Source organism: Panthera leo, chromosome A1 (assembly GCF_018350215.1).
Source record: "Panthera leo isolate Ple1 chromosome A1, P.leo_Ple1_pat1.1, whole genome shotgun sequence".
Taxonomy (NCBI): Eukaryota; Metazoa; Chordata; class Mammalia; order Carnivora; family Felidae; genus Panthera; species Panthera leo.
In genome coordinates this window covers 117,194,957-117,219,932 of record NC_056679.1, presented here as the reverse complement: position 1 = coordinate 117,219,932, position 24,976 = coordinate 117,194,957, and the positions used below count along the sequence as shown (strand labels likewise).

At 42.7% G+C, this 24,976-nt stretch overlaps 1 protein-coding gene and 1 long non-coding RNA gene across 12 annotated transcripts in view; one reads left to right on the top strand and one right to left on the bottom strand.

Annotated features, from left to right (window-relative positions):
* Positions 1-24,976, bottom strand: part of LOC122219239 (protocadherin gamma-C5) — a 136,924-nt gene that overhangs the window by 92,132 nt on the left and 19,816 nt on the right. Inside the window, exons 1-2 of one of the 11 annotated variants that reach the window (XM_042937517.1) lie at positions 9,049-12,265; positions 917-1,248 (exon numbers count right to left, since the gene is read on the bottom strand). The exons of 4 other annotated variants lie outside the window; for them this stretch is intronic. In XM_042937517.1, coding sequence (XP_042793451.1) covers positions 961-1,248; positions 9,049-11,472 — 2,712 coding nt within the window. In that variant the 5' untranslated portion in view covers positions 11,473-12,265 and the 3' untranslated portion in view covers positions 917-960. Of the gene's footprint in view, positions 1-916; positions 2,160-4,137; positions 6,782-9,048; positions 12,266-13,566; positions 17,949-19,331; positions 21,767-24,976 lie in introns of those variants that run through there. 6 more of the 11 variants (XM_042937585.1, XM_042937546.1, XM_042937490.1 and 3 more) reach the window with 6 other exon arrangements.
* On the top strand, positions 14,509-23,008 carry LOC122219395. Its single transcript, XR_006202357.1, has 3 exons — positions 14,509-14,598; positions 19,405-19,679; positions 21,404-23,008. It is a non-coding gene; the product is annotated as an uncharacterized LOC122219395 (long non-coding RNA).

Sequence of the window (24,976 nt, the reverse complement as noted above, 5' to 3'; positions counted from 1 at the left end):
TAAATTATAAGATGCGTAACAGACAACTTGACCATTCTTCCCGGAGTCTCGGTCATGCACATTCAAAAAGGCAATTACTGTTCCAGGAAGAGTATTTTCTAAGACTGGACTAAACAGAGATGTAATGATCACTTCTGGCCTATTGTCATTTACATCTTCCACTGAAATGAGCACTTTGGTCCTCCCTAAAAGTGCCCCCACATCTTCAGCTTGTATTTCCATTTCATAAAATGCACATTCTTCATAATCTAGACTCCCTGCTGTTGATATTTCACCGGTATTTTCATTAAGATGGAATAGCGGAGATTGCTTTTCACTAATTTTCCAAAATCTATAGGCCACTTCTCCATTGGCTCCCTCATCTGGGTCGCTAGCGCTCACAGTAAGCAGCAGGGTGCCCGGGGCCACGTTCTCTGGGACTTTCACTCGGTAAATCGGTTGAGTAAAAACCGGGGCATTGTCGTTTGTATCCAACACCGTCACGTGGATGTGCACTGTGCTGGAGCGACGCGGGTCACCACCATCAGAGGCGATGAGGAGGAGATGGTGAGCAGCCTCTTCCTCTCGGTCCAGGGCCTGCTCCAGCACCAGCTCTGGGTGTAGAGTTCCGTCATCTCCAGTCTGCACTTCCAGAGAGAAGTAGTGATTGGGGCTGAGCTGGTAGCTCTGTAAGGAATTCATGCCCACATCCGGGTCAACAGCCTCTGGGAGTGGGTAATGTGTTCCAGGTGCAGCGATTTCATTAACTTTTACTTCCAGATTTTCGACCTGGAATTTTGGATTATTATCATTGATATCAGTGATTTCTATTTCTATCCCAAAAAGTTTTCCTCTGCCCTCAACCAGGATATTGATATTTACTAGCCACTGTGTACTCTGAGCACAGAGTTCCTCCTAGTCTATCCTGCCTGCAGTGACCAAGACAAGCCACTTTGCAGGTTCAGAGCGAAAAACTGAGTCCTACTTCTGGAGACAATGCAGACTCCACGGTCCGCCAGCCCCAGATCCTTGGAGATATTTCCCCAGGATATAGCCTTCTTCTGTCTCTTCAGGTGCCGAGTAGTGGATCTGGCTGGCCCTGGTCTCCCATAGCCTCCATGGGCACAGCAGAACCAGTCCTTTGCAGTGCGGGCAATTCAGTGGAGTGGCTGTTGTTGCTTCACTATGGATATTGTTTTTCAGAATGCTTTCTGTGCAAACTGACTCCGTAGGTTCTTTAACCTCCTGCAAATTATGATGATCTTTTTCCTAAGGAGAAACCAGAGTGCCCCAAGAAGATGAGTTTTGTGGCAGCTTTTGCTGAGGTTTGTGGGCTCTGTGGGAGTCTGTGTAGTTGCAGATCTGAACAGCTGGATGGAGAACTGATTGAACTTTTCTTAAAGTTGGTGAACAGTGGCACTCGGAGTCCTAACCTGTCACTACATGCACTGAGATAAGTAATGCTTGATTATAGATAACCGAGAAAGACAATACTCTTCTAACTATGTAGACTTGTCTCACTGTTTCTTGCATTCTCATTTCAAAAGCAATTACCATTTTGGAATGTTAGTTGCAAATGAAGTGGAATGGAACTTCTATTAAATGTATTGTTAAACTGCCATTTTTTCTTAACAACAAATTAACTTATTCTTGGTAGAATTTTGCTTTCTTTCTAGATATGTAAATTATTCTAACTTCAGTTTTATAATGTTTCAAAAATTTTCTGTATGTCATTATTTTCTACAGTAACCACAATGTGCAATCCTCTTTGGAAATAGACTTCTTCTTCTTAGTTTTATATATACGTGGATTATTCACTTTGAAGTTATTTTATAAGATTAATTTATTCAGATAATGAATTTGCTGGAGTAAGTTTTCCTTAAAATTTCATTCACAAAAATAATTTTAGTAAGGCAACAGTAATAGCTTCTCTCACCTACTACTGCTAAATTTTGAAAGGATCGGTTTTTTAAAGTTACATATTTGTGAATGTTAAACTTTTACGCTGGTTTAATTTTTTGTACTCTTCTATGTGAATACATAATGCATACACAGGTTATGGCATTTGGAAAATTCAAATAAACATATATTGAAAAGCAAGTTTCCACTTCAATACTTCCATAAAGAAAATATGCAGTTCAAAGTAGTCTTAAACTTCTTATTGTAAAGGTCAATTAAATCTGTAATAATTAGAGAAAAAGAACACAAGATGTAGAACCAATTATTACCACTAAAAAGCAAAAAGTGCCATTATGAGAAATTCTTACAGGGGCACCTGGGTGGCTCAGTCAGCTGAGCATTCAACTCTTGATTTCATTCAAGTCATGATATTACAATTCATGGGATTGAGCCCCAAGTTGGGCTCTGCACTGACATCAGGTAGCCTGCTTGGGATTCTCTCTCTTTCCCTTTCTCTCTGCCCTTCTCCACCTCAATAAATAAATAAACTTAAAAAAAAAAAAGAAATTCTTTCAGGGGCACATGACTGGTTCCATCAGTTGAGCATGTGACTTTTTTTTTTTAAGTTTCCTTATTTATTTTGAAAGAGAGCACAAGCAGGGGAGGGGTGGAGAGAGAAGGAGAGAGAATCATAAGCAGGCTCTACACTGTCGCACAGAACCTGACACGGGGCTTGACCCCACGAACCTTGAGATCATGATCTGAGCTGAAATACAGAGTCAGATGCTTAACTGACTGAGCCACCCAGGCGCCCCAAGCATGGGACTCTTGATCTCAGCCTCGTGAGTTCAAGCCCCATGTTGACCTAGAGCTTACATTTAAAAAAAAAAAAAAAAACTCTTTCAGCAATTTGTAAAGAAATCATTTACTGAAGCAGTTACTAGGGGAGACCAAGAAAAAGACTGATATTTAAGAAATGGCAACTTTGCGCATAAAATTAGTAATTTTTGCCATAAGAGTGGAAAATTTGGGATTCTCTTTCCTCTAATCACTAATGTTTAGAGCTCCAAATAATAAGACAAATCCAGTGACTCACCCCCTCCTCCTGGCCTCAAGTGATAGAGGCAACAGCATTTCCTTTTCTTTTGTCAAGTGTCTTTTTCTTAAATTAACTATAAGCGTAGAGGAGGATTTTGCAATCAAGAAAACTTAGAGGAACACAGATAATGAACTGGACCTTCTAATGAGTTTACTGCGTCTTTCTCTATGCCCTCCACCCACACTATTTTCCTTACAGTTTTAGGGCATTCACAGAGTCATGACTAGGTAGATACAAAGAACCAGACATGAGGAATAAACATAAAAAAGATAAAACTGTACTAGTGAAATCAGCAAAGGAGATAGCTAGTAGTAGTTTCTTTGCTTTAAAAGATGAGGTAAATGAATGCCTATTTTAAATTTAATGTTTACTTACATGTAACAAAATTTCAAATATTTTAGGGGTCCCTGGATGGCTCAGTTGGTTAAGCATCCAACTTCGGCTCAGGCTAGATTCCTGAGTTCGAGCCCCACATCAGGTTCTGTCTGTGCTGACAGCTCAGACCCTAGATACTCCTTCGAATTCTGTCTCCCTCGCTCTCTGCCCCTCCCCCACTCACACTCTGTCTCTCTCTCAAAAATGAATAAACATTAAAAAAAAATTCTAAAGGGGCACCTGGGTGGCTCAGTCCTTGAGCATCTGACTTCATCTCAGGTCATGATCTCACGGTTGATGATTTTGAGCCCTGTGTCAGCTCTGTGCTGACAGCTCAGAGCCTGGAGCCTGCTTTGGATTCTATGCTTCCCTCTCTCTCTGCTCCTCCCCCGCTTGTGCTCTGTCTCTCTGTCTAATGAATAAATATAACCATTAAAAAAATTTAAAATTTTTTTAATTCAAATATTTTAAATAAATGAGGCAATCAGTGGGTAAGTTTCATTACCTTTGAAAAAAGCAATAAGAAATTGATATAATACTTCTGCTGTGAAGTAAGAAGCACACTCTCCCTACTTTGTAAATCTGAACTTGGTGCAATAACTCTATTATATATCATAGAACTACTCCCAAATCACCACTCTCTTTAAAAAATGTTAGTACAGCTCTCTGATGAGCTGTAATACCCTTAAGACAACTCACTAACCTTAGAACCATAATATATTTTCATAGAAGTATGAAAAACTGGATAAATGATGAAAAGGAGTAGACACTTAAACAGAACTCACCGCCATTTGAGTTTCAGGATGGGAAGTCGACTCACTGGAATTACAAAGCGGAAATAAGGCCCCAGATGAATCACTGCAAAGTAGTATATCTTGTCCTGAACTCAACTGCTCATTACATTTTAGAAAATTAAACTCTGTCTTTCCAGTCTGGGCAACGCACAAATTGTAGGAATAAGGCAAAGTCCCCTCACTGTAGTTAGGAGGAACCACAGGTCCAGACTTGACACAAAGACCAGGCTGAAAGCAGCCCCAGGCAGCAGGGCTGGGGGAGCCGCGCAGGCGCAGGGCCACCGCCAGAATCACCGCAAGGAGGAAGAGCACCGAGATCAAGGCCAAAGCCACCACCAGGTAAAACTGCAGCTCGGCCTGGGGGTCAGAGGGCTCCGGGCGGTCGCTGACGTCCGGCAGTACTTCTTGCAGGCTGTCGGCGAAAACCAGGTGCAGCGTGGCGGTGGCAGAGAGGGGCGGCTGTCCCCCGTCCCGCACGGCGACCAGCAGGCGCTGGCGGGCCGCGTCCCTGTCGCCCAAAGCACGCGCAGTGCGCACCTCGCCCGTGCGCAGCCCCAGGCTGAAGAGTCCGGGCTCGCTGGCCTGCAGCACGTGGTACGACAGCCACGCATTGTGTCCCGAGTCGGCGTCCACCGCCACCACCTTGGTGACCAGGTAGCCGGGCTGCGCGGCGCGCGGCACCGTGTCGAAGAGCGCCGAGCCGTCGGGTCCCAGCGCCGGGTACAGCACCCTAGGCGCGTTGTCGTTGCGGTCGCCCACCAACACGCGCAGGCTCACGTTGGCGCTGAGCGCGGGCGAGCCCTGGTCGCGGGCCTGCACCGTCAGCTCGAAGGCGCGCAGCTGCTCGTGGTCGAAGGCGCGCTGCGCGAACACCACGCCGCTCTGCGCGCTCACGGACACGTAGGACGCCAGCGCCCGCGGCTCCAGGTCGCTGGCCACGATGGAGTAGGAGACGTGGCCGTTGGGTCCCAGGTCGGGGTCGGAGGCGCTGACTTGGGCGATGGAGGCTCCAGGAGGGTTGTTCTCCATCACGTGAACCATGTAGGAGGCCTGGAGGAAAACCGGAGCGTTGTCGTTGATATCAGTGATGATCAAAGTGACACTTTTGCTAGCTGAGAGGGGCGGCTTTCCCCTGTCAGTGGCTGTGATGGTGACATTGTACTCTGGGGTCTGTTCTCGGTCCAGAGTCCCATCTATTACCAATTTATATGAATTTTTTGATGAAGAGATTATCTGAAAAGGAACTTCACCCTCTAATCGACAATTAACCTCCCCATTCTCCCCGGAATCTTGATCGTATATTTTGATCAAAGCAATTAGCGTTCCTGGCGCTGCGTTTTCCAGAATCATTTCGACTAGAGAATGGAATGTAATTTCTGGGCTGTTGTCATTTTCATCTTGAATATTAATTTCAACTGTACATTGTGCAGCCAGTCCTCCACCATCCCTCGCTTCCACCACTATAGAATATTCCTTGATTTCTTCGAAATCCAGCATTCTTAGAGTTGTAATTTCCCCGCTCTTTGAATTCAGACTGAAGACTTGCCCAGTCCTGTAGAAAGAATAAGTGATTTCCGAGTTGATGCCTTCATCTTGGTCAGTGGCTGATACTTGCAGCACTGTGGTGCCTGGGGGCACGTTTTCTGGAAGGCTTACTCTGTACACGTCCTGGTTGAATACAGGGGGGTTATCATTGGCATCAGTGACCTGGATACGGAGCTCAGTGGTGCCGCTTAGTGGGGGATCTCCGCCATCCATGGCAGTCAGAACTAAACGATGGTAACTCTGTTGTTCCCGGTCTAAACGTTTCTCCAACGCCAATTCTGGGTATTTACTACCATCTTGTTTCTCTTTATTTATCAATGAGAAACTAGGGCTAAGGGAGAGTTTATAAATCCGCAGAGAGTTTAAGCCAATATCGGCATCTTCCGCTGCTTCTAATATAAACCGTGTGCCTGGCACCGTAGACTCACTTATTTGCAGGTCAAAAGAACTTTGCGTGAATTTTGGTGTGTGGTCATTAATATCTTCGATGTCCACACTCACGTGATAAAAGTTCAACGGATTTTCAGCAACAGCCTCAAATTCCAGAGCACAGGCTGGCTTCTTCCCACAAATCTGCTCCCGGTCTAGCCTGCCGCTCACAAGTAGCTCCCCGCTCTTGGCGCTCACAGTGAAGTAAGGTTTTTCCGAACTGATGCGCAGTTGTCGACTCGGCAACTCATGGACGCTAAGTCCCAAATCCTTGGCGAGGTTCCCCACCACCGAGCCCTCGGGCATTTCTTCGGGAATCCGATAGCGGATCTGCTCTGAGAGCGCCGGGCAGAACAAAGACAGCAGGAAGGGAAAGAGCACTGGCCGCCTCTCAGCCCAGCCCCTTTCCCCAGCGCCGCTCCCCATCCCTTTTGCTCCCCTCAGGTTGCTCACCGGCCTGGAGACGCCGGATTACAAATAATCTCTGTGCTGCAGATGTCCGGAGCTCCGAACAGGCTATATTTCCAGCGTGAGGGCCGGGGTTCCCTCTTTTCCAGAGGAGGAAGTTGTGTAAAGGCTCGAGCTAGAGAGCCTGATACAGGGAAAGTGCGCTGCGGCTGCGCGAGAAGATCGCCAGTGCCCAAGCTCTGCACTTTGGCCAACAGCGGCGCCCACAGTCCGCACTGGGAAACTGCAGCCCCTGCTGCTTCAGTTTAACCAGCTGCAATAATCACAATCCAGAGCCTAACTGAACAAGCCACGTTTTAATGTTAATATATTTAATATCTTAAATTATAAAGCCTTCTTTAATATATATTTTCTCTTGTTTCCAAATTATTAGAAGTGTGATGAGTTTTTATATTAACCGACATATCTGGTCCACCCATTTCACCCTACTACAAACATACATTGAACTCTTGCCTTGCACTTAGTAGTGCCCTTGTCAGTGATGATATAACAATGCAACAATGAATAAGACACAGGTCTTGACCTTAGAAATTTTATCATATACTGTATTCACAAATTCATTTCTGTTTATTAGGTATGATATGTGAAACAATCTTAATCTTCTTTCATGATTCCTAAATGTTTCCCCCAACATCTCTACATTATAAATGTTATTTAATATCATATGTATTAGAGAATACCAATAGTGTTGAAAACTATTCTGTAAAGCTTTGCAGTTTCATACCAATCCTCAAGCATCTCCTTCTGATAATATCAACACTCTCTTCAAAAAATTTCTTTTTACTCGTTTGACTACCTAAGGAAGCATTCATTTTTAAAAAACCTGTCCCTATGATGTAGCCAAGGGATGATTTACTCTATCTCCTTCTTCATATCTCAAAATTACTTGGCTTATGTCATACCCAACATCATACATAAATTCATTCTTAAAAGTCACTAGGGAAATGTTTTATTCTTCAATACAAAGTCATAAAGGGATACTTCAGCAGACCACATGACTTTCTGATCTATGTATCTATGTAATACTGAAGCAATGACTTTGGAATTGAGCTTCTGGTAAGTTTATTTGCATAAATTTCCTGGATAAATGTCATTTGTTCCAATTATTTTATTCCATTTATTGAAATTTTTGAACAATCAGTGAATCTTTTGAACAAGAGTAAGGATTTTATTTTCTATCAGGGCAAGTTTCAAAACACTTAAAAATTGCAAAATGTCAATAATACAGTTGTTCCCTCAAATGACTGTGCACCCAAACACTACAGAAAATACGAAGTTAACTCCCACCCACAGGATGTGCAAAATGGGAGGGAACACTACACAATCCTTCAGACATGCCCTTTTTATAACTAACAAATGATTTATTGTGTTTTCCACTCTCATGTGATGACAAATCAATGGTAAGCACTGTTAAAATGCTATAACAAGGAATACAGAAGACATAAAATCTAGATGGAATCATTTTTAGTTGAATTGATGAGCTTGTTTAGAATCTGTTTACATGAAACTACTTTTTTTTTAAACTACATTCTCAAACTCTCTCACCAAGAGAACATTTCACATGGCTGTCCAATCAAAACAGCTCATTGGAACTTAGTGAAAACATGTTCTTCTTTATGCTACAAAATGACATTTTATTTAAAGTATGATTTTGTTGTTTTTATTGGGGGGGGGGGTTGATGGACATTTCAGGCTTTAGATTCTACGTCTTCTTTAGTATGAGCTCTTGGAGACCAATGACACATAAAGGAACCAGTCTCACCTACCACCAAAATCCATCCTTTCAAATGTATTTATGTTTTAAAATATAATAAGTATTAAAATTTTGAAGGGTACTGATGCAAGCACAAGGCTTATAAAAGAGGTTTAAAATGAAGAAATCCTCAAAGACCTAAAAAACTTCAAGACCTTCAAGATCCAAATCCTAAACAGATTTCTAAAATTATGAAATGTATTTTACTTTTACCAAGCTAATACAAGGATTTAAAAGTCTCAGTTATATATCCCCTATTTATACAACAAACTTACTATATGTGGTTGGGTAACTACTTCTTAAGTGAATGAGTGATAAGTGATAATTATAGTAACATACAAAGGATTTTATTTTTTTTTTAACTTTAAAGTAATCTCTACATGTAAAGTGGGGCTCCAACTCACTACCCTAAGATCAAGAGTCACGTGCTTTGCCAATTGAGCCAGCCAGGTGCCCCATATATGGAAGATGTTAAAAGGTTGAGAATCAATGTTTAAACAATCTTGTCCGAGCCTTTGGAGAGCAAATGAAACCAACTATCATGATTAGAGCTCAATTTTATAGTATCACCACTAAAACAAACCAAAAACTTTGTGGTACACTTTTCAAAATATTTTGAACTGTCTCCGCAATGTATGCCCGAAAACATAAATTTATAAAAAATATAATTTCCCTGAGAATTAAAACGTACACAGAACTGAACTCACCTGAATAGAAGCAGCTTCATCCTTACATTCATGAAAATCTACGGATGTTAATAAGGGATCATTTTTCTCACAACTCTCCAGACTGATAAGTGTGTCCACGTAGTTGGGATGGGGGAAAATCTCGTGATTTGCCTGCGAGTCCGCAGTGAGGGAGACCTCGTGGGAATACTTCTCCAGGAAAGCCTGCACCCTGTCCACGCCCACAAAGTGCGAGGCGGGCACGCCCACCAGCCCGCCTCCTGAAGCCTGAAGCAGGCGCTTCGAATGCCAGCGCCTCAGCCTGAGAGCCAGCATGACGATCACAAAAGCAAGGAAGACACAGGAGACTGCGGCCACTGCCACCACCAGGTACAGCGTGAGGTCAGAATCGTCTGAGTTAGCAGAGGTCCTGATGCTACCCAGGTCGGCCAGGACGGCTGGAATGCTGTCGGCCACCACCACCGTGAGCGTGACGGTGGCCGAGAGAGGGGGCTGGCCATGGTCCTGCACTGCCACCACCAGGCTCTGCTTGAGCGCATCTCTGTCCTGCAGGGCCCGTGCTGTGCGCACCTCGCCCGTGTGGAGCCCCACCGTGAAAAGTCCTGGCTCACTGGCCTTGAGCAGGCGGTAGGACAGCCAGGCATTCTGGCCAGAGTCTCTATCCACCGCCACCACCTTGGTCACCAGGTAGCCGGGCTCTGCGGATCGGGGAGCCAGCTCCACACCAGTGGAACCGTCCATAGGGAGGGTGGGGTACAGGATCTCTGGCACATTGTCATTCTGGTCCAACACAAATATGCTCACAGACACGTTGCTGCTGAGTGGAGGGTCTCCGCTGTCTCTGGCAGTCACCAGTAGCTGCAAGTCTCGTAAGTGCTCATAGTCGAAGGAGCACAGTGCATATAGGATGCCTGTGTCTGAGTTGATGGAGACATAGGAGGAGACAGGTGACCCCATGATGATGTCCTCAGTCACAGAGTAAGTGACCTGGGCATTGTTGCCACTGTCAGGGTCGTGGGCCATCACAGTGAAGATGGAGGCACCTCTGGGGTTGTTCTCTGGGATATACGCTGAGTAGGAGGCATGAGGGAAAGTGGGTGGATTGTCATTGGTATCTGCCACATACAGGGTGATATGAATTTCAGTAGATAGAGAAGGGGTTCCTAGATCTGAGGCCGTCACTGTGATGTTGTACATAGGGATCTTTTCTCGGTCCAGATAGTTACATGTCACCAATCTATAATAATTATCTATTGATTTTTCTAATTGAAAAGGTAGATTATGAGGTGCGTAACAGACAACTTGACCATTCTTCCCGGAGTCTCGGTCATGCACATTCAAAAAGGCAATTACTGTTCCAGGAAGAGTATTTTCTAAGACTGGACTAAACAGAGATGTAATGATCACTTCTGGCCTATTGTCATTCACATCTTCCACTGAAATGAGCACTTTGGTCCTCCCTAAAAGTGCCCCCACATCTTCAGCTTGTATTTCCATTTCATAAAATGCACATTCTTCATAATCTAGACTCCCTGCTGTTGATATTTCACCGGTATTTTCATTAAGATGGAATAGCGGAGATTGCTTTTCACTAATTTTCCAAAATCTATAGGCCACTTCTCCATTGGCTCCCTCATCTGGGTCGCTAGCGCTCACAGTAAGCAGCAGGGTGCCCGGGGCCACGTTCTCTGGGACTTTCACTCGGTAAATCGGTTGAGTAAAAACCGGGGCATTGTCGTTTGTATCCAACACCGTCACGTGGATGTGCACTGTGCTGGAGCGACGCGGGTCACCGCCATCAGAGGCGATGAGGAGGAGATGGTGAGCAGCCTCTTCCTCTCGGTCCAGGGCCTGCTCCAGCACCAGCTCTGGGTGTAGAGTTCCATCATCTCCAGTCTGCACTTCCAGAGAGAAGTAGTGATTGGGGCTGAGCTGGTAGCTCTGTAAGGAATTCATGCCCACATCCGGGTCAACAGCCTCTGGGAGTGGGTAATGTGTTCCAGGTGCAGCGATTTCATTAACTTTTACTTCCAGATTTTCGACCTGGAATTTTGGATTATTATCATTGATATCAGTGATTTCTATTTCTATCCCAAAAAGTTTTCCTCTGCCCTCAACCAGGATATTGATATTTACTAGGCACTGTGTGCTCTGAGTGCAGATCTCCTCCCGGTCTATCCTGCCCGCGGTGATCAAGCTACCAGTTCTCCAATCCAGAGCAAAGAGCTGTGTCCTACCTCTAGAGACGATGCGGACTCCGTGCTTCACCAGCTCTTGTGATTCCAGATTCAGGTCCTTTGAGATATTACCCACAAAGGATCCTTTGTCGCTCTCTTCTGGCACCGAATAGTGGATCTGTCCTCTCCCGATTTCCCAGAGCGTGCCCAATAGAGTGTACAGCAGGACCAGCTTGCCGCGTCTCTGGTAATTCTTTGGAGCAGCCATTGTTCTTTCACTACTGAATCCACTCAGAATCTTCACTGGGCATATGCGTCTTGTTTACCTTTTTGCTGCAGCTATGGAGATCATCTTATATAAAGCTGGAGTGTCTCAGATTTAGGAACGGAATTTCGCTGCAGCTTTGCAGTTGGTCTGTGGGAACTGTGAGTCTTTGCAAGATGGGAGCTTTTATTAACAGGATGGCGTTTGGTTAAATTTATCTCCAAGTAGGTGAACAGCGGCGCTTAGAGTCCTAAGCAGTTACTGCACCCACTTAGATAAGTAATAGTGTATGCCAGGTTATTGAGAGAAAAAAAATTATTCTTGCCTTTTATAGTTTATTTTTAATGTGTTTAACTTGTCTCTGAATTCATATTTTAAAAGTAATTGCCAAGAAGCATTGGATGAAGTAGGGTTAAAGTTTTATAAAGTATTATTAAGTGATATCAAAAGATTTATGGGTTAGTCTCACATTACTCACATTTCTGGAATACATTTACTCTTAAAATGTAAACAATTAAAATTTTATTTTGTGCTATTCCCTCAGCTATACTGTAAATCTATTATCAAATGAGTAGGGATTCCAGTTGTCACTGGAAATTCATTCATTTTTAGAATAAAGTAGACCTATTGGAGATGACTGACTCAGAAGGTGTTTTATTTCATGTAAACTAATTAATCATTATAGTAAGCTCTCAGTTGCTTTTTAGATATTCTTTGCAAATGCCATTTTAATTACATATTGATAATGTTTTCAAATTAACATTGTGAAATTTAACAGGATAAATGCTTTTACTTTCAAGTGTCATCATCGAAGACTATATTGTTTTGTTATTTTACATATTTATTTAGTTAGTTATTGCATTATTTATTTTTAAGTAATCTCTACACCCAACATGGAGCTTGAACTCACAACCCTGAGATCAAGAATCGCATGCTGTACCTACCAACCCAGCCAGGCAACCTGTTTAGCTACTTTATTTAAATTATGTATTTTTTCTATTTGAATAGAAAATGTTTAAAAAATATCAACGAATACACAACAAAAAGCCAATCTCCAGCCTATTCTTCCACAAATGAGAGATGATTATATTTTAGTGCAGACTTAATTATTCTTATGAAAGACATATATTCCAAAGTTAATGTTACCCTAATTAGTATTTTGATTCAGAGAACCACAAAAAGAAACACGTAATTATCACTAAACAGTCAGAAAGTGTCAATACAGAAAAAAAAACTATGTCTCTTTTCTTCAGCAGTTTGTTAAGTGGCTACTAACTGAAGCGGTTGCTAACAGAAATCTACAAATGTATTATTTAATATTACACTTGTATGCACATCAGAGTGGCAATTTTGTCTAAAATTTGAAGAACTGAAGACTATTTTTCTCCTAGAGATAATAGAATGACTAGAAGACCTCTAGCTATATTAGCTTAGGGCTGCAAAAAAGACAGTTCAAAATGATACAGGAGTGTGTGTGTGGAAAACCTGTGCTGCAAGTAAAAGAAAATGCTTTTTATCTTCTGGTGAGCATAATGATCTAACTGCTAAGTAAAATGCTTTTACACACACACAGTTCATTGCACACAATTGCAATGTGTCTATCTACATAACAATCCATGTTAAGATACCTTATTCCAGAAGGTTTTGAAACAAAGGGGAGTAAATACAAGAAACAACACAACAGTTAAATCAGTTAAGAAAAATGTCTAATTTTAGCTTAACTTTTTTTGTTAAAGGTTTATTTAAATACCTGTCCACTTTTACATTTACACAATGTCCAAGTTAAAAAATTAATATATTAGGTAAGAAGAAGAAAACTTAGAAAAAAGTCCCATTAGCTTTTAGGAGATAGGCTATAAAACATCGTCTCTTTCCCTTTGTTGATAAAACCACACTCTCACTGCTTTGTAGATCTGAGCCTGGTAAGACACCCCTAAAAGACACATAACTGCTCCTATTTCAACTTTCCTTGAAGAATAGTATGACAGCTTTTTTACTTTTTAAAGAAACGTTTAGATCTACAAATTGTATCTTTTCCTATGAATATAAAGAATTGGATAGATTGTAAGAAGCAGGTTATGCTTAAAAGAAACTCACCAGATGGGAGGTTGATTCACTGGATTTGCAAAGTGGAAATAAGCCCCCGGATGAATCACCACAAAGTATGTCTTGCTCTGAACTCAATTGCTCATTGCACTTTAGAAAATTAAACTCTGTCTTTCCAGTATGCGCAACGCACAAATTGTAGGAATAAGGCAAAGTCCCTTCACTGTAGTTGGGAGGAATCACAGGTCCTGATTTTTCACAGAGACTGTACTGAAAGCAGCCACAGGTGGTGGGGCTGGAGGAGCGACGAAGGTGCAAGGCTATGGCCAGAGTCACTGCCGTGAGGAAAAGCACTGAGATCAAGGCCAAAGCCACCACCAGGTAAAACTGCAACTCGGCCTGGGGGTCAGAGGGCTCCGGGCGGTCGCTGACATCCGGCAGTACTTCTTGTAGGCTGTCGGCGAAAACCAGGTGCAGCGTGGCGGTGGCAGAGAGGGGCGGCTGTCCCCCGTCCCGCACGGCGACCAGCAGGCGCTGGCGGGCCGCGTCCCTGTCGCCCAAAGCACGCGCAGTGCGCACCTCGCCCGTGCGCAGCCCCAGGCTGAAGAGTCCGGGCTCGCTGGCCTGCAGCACGTGGTACGACAGCCACGCATTGTGTCCCGAGTCGGCGTCCACCGCCACCACCTTGGTGACCAGGTAGCCGGGCTGCGCGGCGCGCGGCACCGTGTCGAAGAGCGCCGAGCCGTCGGGCCCCAGCGCCGGGTACAGCACCCTAGGCGCGTTGTCGTTGCGGTCGCCCACCAACACGCGCAGGCTCACGTTGGCGCTGAGCGCGGGCGAGCCCTGGTCGCGGGCCTGCACCGTCAGCTCGAAGGCGCGCAGCTGCTCGTGGTCGAAGGCGCGCTGCGCAAACACCACGCCGCTCTGCGCGCTCACGGACACGTAGGACGCCAGCGCCCGCGGCTCCAGGTCGCTGGCCACGATGGAGTAGGAGACGTGGCCGTTGGGTCCCAGGTCGGGGTCGGAGGCACTGACTTGGGCGATAGAGGCTCCAGGAGGATTGTTCTCAACCACGTGGACCACGTAAGAAGGCTGTGGGAAAACTGGGGCGTTGTCATTGACATCGCCAACGTGCAGGGTGACGCTGGAGCTTGAGGAAAGGGGCGGTTTTCCCCTGTCGGTGGCTGTGATAGTAATATTGTACTCAGGGGTCTGCTCACGGTCTAGAACTCCATCTGTCACTAATTTATAGGTGTTTATAGAAGAAGAGAGTATTTTAAACGGAACATCACCTTCTAATTTACAAGTAACTTCTCCGTTGTATCCAGAATCCTTGTCACGGATTTTAATCAAAGCAATGTGTGTTCCCAGCTTGGTGTCCTCCATAATAAGATCCGGTAGAGACTGGATTACCACTTCTGGGAAATTGTCATTTATGTCCTGGACCTCTATCTCGACGGTACATTGGGCAATCATTCCTCCACCATCCCTTGCTTCCAAAACTATGGAATATTCTTTGACTTCCTCAAAATCTAACATATTTAGAATAGTAATTTCCCCCGTATTAGAATTCAGGTCAAACTGGGTGATCTGGCCTGCTTCAGTGAAAGAGAAGGTGATCTGGGCATTGACACCTTCATCCTGATCGGTGGCCATCACTCGAAGCACAGTGGTGCCAGGAAGCACATTTTCCGGAAGGCCCACCCTGTATAGTTCTTGGCTGAACACTGGAGGGTTATCATTAGCATCAGTCACTAGGACCTGTATCTGGGCAGTACTACTTAGGGATGGATTCCCGCCGTCCAACGCAGTCAAGGTCAACTGGTAGGATTTCTGCTCTTCCCGGTCTAAAGGCATCTTTAGTACCAACTCAGGGTATTTACTACCATCTTGTTTCTCTTTATTCACGAGTGAGAAATGATCATTCGGATTGAGCTGGTAATTCCGTAATGAGTTGGTACCAATATCTGCATCATGGGCAGATCCTAAAATAAATCGTGCCCCAGGGTTTGTGGACTCACTTATTTGCAGCTCAAAGGAAGTTTGCGTGAATTTTGGTGTGTGGTCATTAATATCTTCGATGTCCACACTCACGTGATAAAAGTTCAACGGATTTTCAGCAACAGCCTCAAATTCCAGAGCACAGGCTGGCTTCTTCCCACAAATCTGCTCCCGGTCTAGCCTGCCGCTCACAAGTAGCTCCCCGCTCTTGGCGCTCACAGTGAAGTAAGGTTTTTCCGAACTGATGCGCAGTTGTCGACTCGGTAACTCATGGACGCTGAGTCCCAAATCCTTGGCGAGGTTCCCCACCACCGAGCCCTCGGGCATTTCTTCGGGAATCCGATAGCGGATCTGCTCTGAGAGCGCCGGGCAGAACAAAGACAGCAGGAAGGGAAAGAGCACTGGCCGCCTCTCAGCCCAGCCCCTTTCCCCAGCGCCGCTCCCCATCCCTTTTGCTCCCCTCAGGTTGCTCACCGGCCTGGAGACGCCGGATTACAAATAATCTCTGTGCTGCAGATGTCCGGAGCTCCGAACAGGCTATATTTCCAGCGTGAGGGCCGGGGTTCCCTCTTTTCCAGAGGAGGAAGTTGTGTAAAGGCTCGAGCTAGAGAGCCTGATACAGGGAAAGTGCGCTGCGGCTGCGCGAGAAGATCGCCAGTGCCCAAGCTCTGCACTTTGGCCAACAGCGGCGCCCACAGTCCGCACTGGGAAACTGCAGCCCCTGCTGCTTCAGTTTAACCAGCTGCAATAATCACAATCCAGCGCCTAACTGAACAAATTATTTTTATATGTTCATATATTTAATGACGATTAATTTGCACTATTAACTATATAGTTATCCCAAATTTCCAGGGTTTAGGGTAATCAACATGTTGACATGCATCTCAAATCCGCACTGTAATAGAAAGATTACTATAACACATCCTTGGCCTAAATGATCTCAGAATACAGTAATTTTGAATAGTAATATGAGTAAAGTTTTATCCTTCTTTCCTTATTCCTGTTTTTCCTGATTTCATTAGTTTTTGGGTACCTCCATGCTGATTCATTTCAATTTTTCAGAAAGCATCAATAATGCTGAAATTGTCTTTAAAAGGGCACAATTTATATTTACCTCTAAACCCTCTTTTCTTTAAAAAAAGTTTCAGCAATTTCTTTATAGTAGTATCATATGACCTACATGTCACCCATTTAAGAAAATGACAGCTGGAAAAACATTAGCCTATTCCTCCTTTGCATTGCACAATTATTTTCCTGGTTATAAAATATAACATCAACGTTGAAAGTTAGCAGGGAAATATATTTTGACTTGCAACACAAGGTCACTAACCGTGGTCTACTGCAGTGAGGTTCTGGCTCCCACTTCTGTGCTTAAATTGAACATCACATGATGAGCTCAGTTGATAAAATAATCCCTAGGATATTCAATTGCAGTAGCATACTGAGTTTAGGTTACTTTCCTTTCTTGAAAAATATTTTTAAGTATCTAATGAATTTGGGGATATTCTTTTTCAAAATACCTGATAATCATATTTCTGCCTCACCAAGTATCAGTTATTGTCTTCTCAAGTTGATTGTACATCTGAACACTGCAAAATATATGAAACATACTTCCACACTATTGCACAGCCCAATTTATGCAAAATACCACCAAACACAATACTATGCTAGAAAAAAGTCCTTTTATTTAACACCCAAAAGGTTACTATACCCAGGAAGAGTTAGCCTATCCCCCTCCTTCCTATTGAAGAATTATTTTCCTGGTTACAAAATGTAATATCAATCTTCAAAGTTACAAAGGGAATAATATTTTGCATAGTTCCTAGTAAACAAGTAGGTCCAAGTAAACAAAATTACTTGTCATCAACCCCTTCTAGTTGCTAATCAACTGATGTACTGAGCTTTAGTAAAATGTTATATAATGAATATAAATGTAGTTAACCCCAGATTGGGTTATTTCTAACTGAATTTTTTTTAGCAGATCCAATAAGTTGAATCAACTTCTGGTCTTGAGTATACAAAATTGTTGTTTCATAAAACAAGCACCCCCAATCTCCCACTAGGAGAGCCCATAAACACACTTCACATGGCTGTACCACTAACACAATACAACGAAATTTTGTCTTAAAACATATATCTGCTTATTTCACAAGTGTAACTTGAAATGACATTTTATTTGATGTCATATTTTATTGGTTTCAGGCAATAACCTTTAGTGTGGCATTAGATCCCTATCTCTCATTGATATAGGTCTTAGTGAAGCTTGACACACACATTCCATTCTTTAGGCATCAGTCTAACCTTCTACCAGGATATAACTGTAATAGATGATTATGCTTTAAAATGTCAGGAAGCAAAATAACACCTCACACTTGTCAGAATGGCTAAAATCAAAAACACAAGGAATGACAAATGTTGGTGAGGATGTGGAAAAAAAGTAACCCTCCTGGATTGTTGGTGGGAATGCAAACTGGTGCAGCCACTGTGGAAAACAGGTTGGAGGTTCCTCAAAAAGTTAAAAATATAACTAAGATATTATCCAGTAATGGTGCCACTGGATATTTACCCTCAAGATACAAAAATACAGGGGTACCTGTGTGGCTCAGTTGGCTGACCAGCAGACTCTTGATTTTGGCTCAGGTCATGATCTCACGGTTCATGGGATCGAGCCCATGTCGGGCTCTGTGCTCACAACACAAAGCCTGCTTGGGATTCTCTCCCTCTTCTTTCCCCCACCCCCCCCCCCCACACACACTCTCTCAAAATAAATATTTTTTTAAAAGATACAAAACCACTAATCCAAAGGTATGCACATACCCCAATATTTACAGCAGCATTATTTAAACTAGCTAAACTATGGAAATAGTCCAAGTATCCATTGATGAATGGATAAAGAAAATTTGATATATATACACATATACACATACATACATATCCATACACACACACACACACACACACACACAGACACACACACTGGAATATTATTCAGCCACAAAAAGAATGAAATCTTGTCATTTGCGATGACATGGATGGAGCTCAAGAGTATAATGCTAAGTGAAATAAGTCTGTCAGAGAAAGACAAATACCATATGATTTCACTCATATGGGAATTTAAGAAATGAAACAAATAAGCAAGGGGAAAGTGAGAGACAGAGAGAAGCCAAGAAACCGATTCTTAATTATTGAGAATAAACTGGTGGTTATCAGAGGGGAGGTGGGTGAGGGGAATGGGTGAAATAGGTGATAGGTTAAGTAGTGCATTTGTCATGATAACCACTGGGTGATGTACAGAATTGCTGAATCACTATATCGTACACCTGAAACTAATATAACACTGTATATTAACTATACTGGAGTTAAAATTTTTAAATATGTCAGGAAGCAACTGAGATTTTCAAAGTCATAAAGTTGAGGTATATGGAGGCAGAAGATCTTCAAGAACCTTTCCTAGATCTAATCTAAAGAGAATCCTGACAAGGTGTATGAGCTGTATTTTCCTCTTGCTAACCCAGTGCAATGAAAAAGATGTAACAATTTATTCTCATTTATAAAACACATGAATTGAGAACACTGAAGGGAAAATACATGGAAGGTATAAAAATGTGACAGTCCACTTATTCACAGTCTTGTATAGGCTTTCACTAAGGAAATGACACCAAAACCTATGTCAATAAGTGTTCTATGTTAAATAAATCGGTTAACTTGCTTTTGCCTCTTACATTTTTAAAACATTTGTTTCACAATACAGTAAAGAAAATTACACAAAATATAATTCCTCAAGGATGTAAAGATAAATGTATTAGTGAACTCACCTGAATATTTTCTGCTTCGTCCTTACATCCATGAAAATCTATAGATGTTAATGAGGGATCTTTTTTCTCACAGCTCTCCAGACTGAGGAGCATGTCTGCATAGTTGGGCTGGGGGAAGATCACGTGACTCTCCCTGGAGTCCGCGGTGAGGGAGACCTCGTGGGAATACGTCTGCAGGAAAGCCCGCACCCCATCCACGCCCACAAAGCGCGAGGCGGGCACGCCAGCCAATCCAACCCCCGTAGCCTGGAGCAGACGCGATGAGCGCCAGCGCCTCAGTCTGAGAGCCAGCAGCACGATCACAAAAGCGAGGAAGACACAGGAGACTGTGGCCACCGCCACCACCAGGTACAGCGTGAGACCTGAGGCATCAGGGTCAGCTGGGGGCTCGAGACTGCCCAGATCGGCCAGGACGTCTGGAATGCTGTCGGCCACCGCCACCGTGAGCGTGACGGTGGCCGAGAGAGGGGGTTGGCCGTGGTCTTGCACTGCCACCACTAGGCTCTGCTTGAGCGCATCTCTGTCCTGCAGGGCCCGCGCTGTGCGCACCTCGCCCGTGTGCAGCCCCACCGCGAAAAGCCCTGGCTCGCTGGCCTTGAGCAGGCGGTAGGACAACCAGGCGTTCTGGCCAGAGTCTCTATCCACCGCCACCACCTTGGTTACCAGGTAGCCGGGCTCTGCCGATCGGGGTGCCAGCTCCACGCCTGTGGAACCGTCGGTGGGGAGGGCGGGGTACAGGATCTCTGGCGTGTTGTCATTCTGGTCAAGAATGAATATACTCAAGGACACGTTGCTGCTAAGCGGTGGGTCTCCGCTGTCCTGCGCAGTCACTCTCAGTTGCAGGTCACGGAATTGCTCATAGTCGAAGGAATGCAAGGCATACAGGACACCGGTGTCAGAGTTGATGGACACATAGGAGGATAGGGGTGCCCCCCGGAGCGTGTCTTCAGACAGGGAGTAAGTGACTTGGGCATTCTCATGGCTGTCCGGGTCATGTGCAGTCACAGAGAAGATGGAGGCACCTCTGGGGTTGTTTTCAGGGATGTAGACAGAATAGGAGGAGTGGGGGAAGGCAGGTGGGTTGTCGTTGGTATCTGCCACATTCACTGAGATGTGAGTTTCCATGGACAAGGGTGGGGTTCCACCATCTGTGGCTTTCAGTGTGATGTTATACACAGGGAGTTTTTCCCGGTCTAGGATTTTCGCTGTCACCAACCTATAATAATTGTCTATTGATCTTTCTAATTTAAAAGGCAGATTTTCTGAAATTGTGCAGGTCACCTCACCATTCTTGCCGGAATCTCGATCTTGAAGGTAGAAAAGAGCAATTACTGTTCCAGGAGGAGTGTCTTCAGGGATTGAGTTGCTTACAGATGTTAGAGTCACTTCTGGGGCATTGTCATTCACGTCTAAAATTGTGATAATTACTTTAGCCCTTGTCATGCTACCAGGACCGTCCTGAGCCTGAACTTCCATTTCATAGTAGCTGGACTCTTCATAATCTAGGCCTTCTGAAGTTGATAATTCTCCTGTATGAGGGTTCAGTTGGAATATCTGTAGAATTTTTTGAGTTATTTTCCGGAAAGAATATGTCACTTCCCCATTGACTCCCTCATCCAGATCGACAGCGTGTACTGTGAGCAATCTTGTGCCCACTGGTACGTTCTCAGGCACAGTTACTTGGTACTGAGGCAAAGAGAAGACTGGCACATGATCATTCACATCCACCACAGTTACCTGGATGCGGGCGGTTTCCGATCGGGGTGGGTCACCGCCGTCAGAGGCTGTAAGGAGTAGGTGGTGAACAGCCTCTTCCTCTCTATCCAGCACCCTTTCCAGCACTAATTCTGGATATTTAGCTCCATCATCTCCAGTCTGCACAACCAGGGAGAAGTGACGATTGGGACTGAGCTGGTAGCTCTGGAGGGAGTTCGTGCCCACATCTGGATCCCTAGCCTCATTTAAGGGAAACCGCACCCCAGGAGCTGTGTTCTCCGTTATTTTTACAGTCATTTCTTCTGTCAAGAATCTAGGAGAATTGTCATTAACATCTATTATTTCCACTTCTATAGGGTAAAGACTCATTTTATCCATCAGGATGTTAAAGTTCACCAGGCACCGTGCACTCTGAGCGCAGAGCTCCTCCCGGTCTATTCTGCCTGCAGTGACCAAGCTGCCGCTTCGCGGATTCAGAGCGAAAAGCTGTGTCCTACCTCTGGAGACGATGCGGATTCCGTGCTCTGCCAGTTCCCGGGGCTCCAGGCCCAGATCCTTAGCGATATTACCCACAAAAGACCCTGTGTCTGTTTCCTCCGGCAAAGAGTAGAAAATATGTCCTGCCCAAGCTTCTCTCCGGGTCCCCAGGAGGATGGAGAGCAGGATGAATCCTCTGTAGTCTCGACCCCTCTTCACAGTCGCCATTGTTGTCCTGCTGATCTTGTTAGACACTGGACTATCTCCTTTTGCGCTTATGGATGCCAGTGTGTCAGCGTGGAATCCTTTGTATTCATAAGAGAAGCCCGGAATTTAGTATAATAGAGACCTGAGTTTGATGCAGCTTGGAAGAGAATTTGTCTCAACCTGATGTTTCTTTGTACTGTAAAATCTCGGTGGCTCTGGAAGATCTTATTGCACCACTTTCCCCGTGGTTGGTGAACAGCGGCGCTCAGAGTCCTTACTAAGTTACTGCACCATATTGAAGCAAGATAACTGATTTTTCAGAAAGTTGTTTTATCCTTCAAAAATCTTCCATTTATATGTCTTTGATCTATATATCTAACTTAAAAATACATTCCAGTTAAATGAAATAATGCAACAATGCTTATGATGGATGCTTATTAATTCCAGATAATTACATTTTTTTTTCTCTTTTGCATTGCAACTTTGAAATGATGTTGGGTGCTACCTCAGACTTCACTGAACATGGAGTAAAAGTAGTGTTTTCAGGTAAAAAAAAGTACAACATATTTTGAAAAGGTGTGTGTATGTATACATAAGAAAGATGTTATGTAGAAATCGTTTTCATCAGTATAATAAATTTAAGTTAATTCATTGATATTGAACACATACTATGTTCTAGACACTACCACATAAGACTCAGTCAAAATTTTCTTTAAGATACAGACAGGTCATTTAATAAAGTTTTTGATTGGAAGGAACCTTAGAGATGATTTAGTCCAATACCTTCATTTTAATGATTTTAAAAATAAGAGGAAATTACCTTGTCCTTGATTATATATATAATAGTATACGTTGGAATACAAATATCATCACTTCCAGTGTTTTGAGAAGAAAAAAGAAAACCATTTGCCTTGGCTGATGCTTTATGCTCAAAAAGTGCCATTAGAGATGAGGTGAGAACCCAAGCAGTAACAGTCAGCTATAGACGAAATTTTGTACAGAAGGCAGGAATTTGCAGAGATTCTACTAGCTGTGGAGTGTTAAAGTGGATGTTGAGTGCTTCTCTTCATTATGCAATTCAAATAATCTTCCTACTCTAGATGATTATTCTAGAATAATTGAAAAAAGATAGGCCTCCAGATAGCCTTTGAGCATACAAACAGAACTGTCCTGAGAAGATCATTAGAGGTACCAATTTTTCCACTGATGTTAAGTAAAACTGAATTGTTGATGGCTCAGTTCTTCTCAGCTTATAGAAATAAAGTTCCTTCCACAGAGTTGCAAGAGAAAAGAGAGTTACCTGTTCTGAAATGAAGACCTGGCAAGAAATAACCCTACTTCATGGGGCGCCTGGATGGCTCAGTTGGAAGAGCGTGCAATTCTTGATTTTCAGATTGTGAGTTCAGGCCCCATGTTAGGTTTAGAGATTACTTATATAAATAAACTTTTTAAAAAAGAAATAACCTTGCTTTGTAAATTATTTTAAGCCATAGGGGAGTAGATAGCAGCACCAGGAAGAGAAATCAAAAGTAGCACTGAAAATGCTTAACTTAGTTGCTGGAGATTTCCTAACTACGTAATCTATTTCTGCTTTCTGATGGCACTGGTCCAAAATATAGGCAATGCTTTGAATGAAATGCTGTTTTAATCTATCAAAATAATTTACAGCCATGTTTGTTTTCACCAAGTAGAGAGAATAACTTTTTGTTCAAAGGAGCCAATATGAGTATTACAGATTAGTTCCATAAATAGGAGTTAAATACTATTTGTTTAGTAGTAATTTTGAACTTCTTGTTGGCGTAAGCAAAGTCGTTAAAGATCATGAGTACTTGCAGACATTTTTAAACAAAACTTTTATGTCTGAATAGTATGGCTGCCAATGTTGTGATCTTTTTTGTACCTAACACTTCAAAAATCACAGTGTCATCTCACATTTCTTTCTTATTCTATTATTTTTAAAAAGTCTCAGTTAACTTATTACTTCTGGATACCTTATTTGGAACTAAATAAGTAAGATCTAGATGAATAAGATTATGAACATACTCTGAACATAAAGCATACGTTAGGGAATAACTGGCTTTATATCTCTAGTAACCAATTTTTCTAAGTTACTCTACAACATAAATTTAAATATTAAAGATCTCTACTAGACCAATGAGTTATGTTAAATATAACATAGGCTTACCATATAAAACTGAAATAAGTTTATAGTTTTAAAGGAAGTATGTTATTATTGATTGAGTTATTAGGAAGAATGGACCTTCATCTGTTTACTTGCATAAGACATTCTATGGAAAAAATTGTATGGAAAGTCTAATTGACTTCCTAGGCATCGAGTTATTCATCGTCTCTCCTTTCTTTATGGAACTTTTTTTCTATTGAGAAAACATTGTTTGGAGTTCTGTTTAGATTTACATTCCCAGGCAAACATGTAGGTATTTTCCATTTCTCTCTGAGATTTTTACTTCTTCCCATTGACAACTGTCACCTCAACAGAAGTTTCATCAGATGGGTGGTTTTCAAAGATGATAAACTAGCCCAATAATTTGGTAGGTTTTCTTCCTGATGCTTCAAAATTCAGTACTTAAAATTTCAGACTGCCTATCTTATTAATATGATCTGTATTGTATGTAGGTCTGAGAACCTCAGTTAGTCAGAATTTAGCAAATTCCATGACTGCTAGGATTTAACACTTGGTCAGTCCACATGAATGAGTATTATTGAGAGTAGAATCTGATAGTTTTTCTCAATAAAATATTTTATTTATTTAAATGAAATGGTCATAGGTAATTCAGGTAAGAGAAGGAAATAATGAAATAAACCATCCTACTATCCCATTAGTGAGTGAACAGATAAGACGAATAAAATAAACCAGCCTACTATCCATAAAACCCAGTTAAGTGAACTTTGCTTACAACAATGCAGGTTTAAGATGTAATTTATTTATTTTTATTTTTTCAAGATGTAGCTTAAATCATCCAGAATTAGTGCTATAAAAAACATTTACACTCTCAGATCATATCAAACAAATCTTAATACTTGTATGAGATAATCTGACTCCCATGACCAATACCCAAGATTCAAGTTGTTTAAAATTATTTACTATTAAATTCCTAATAAAACCATCAAATAATTATATCACAAATGTCCAAGAAAATCATATTTGAAAATGTGTATGTCTGGAATCTCTTAGTCATATACATTTGGAATCTTGAAATAAATAATTCTAAAATAATCTCTGAGAT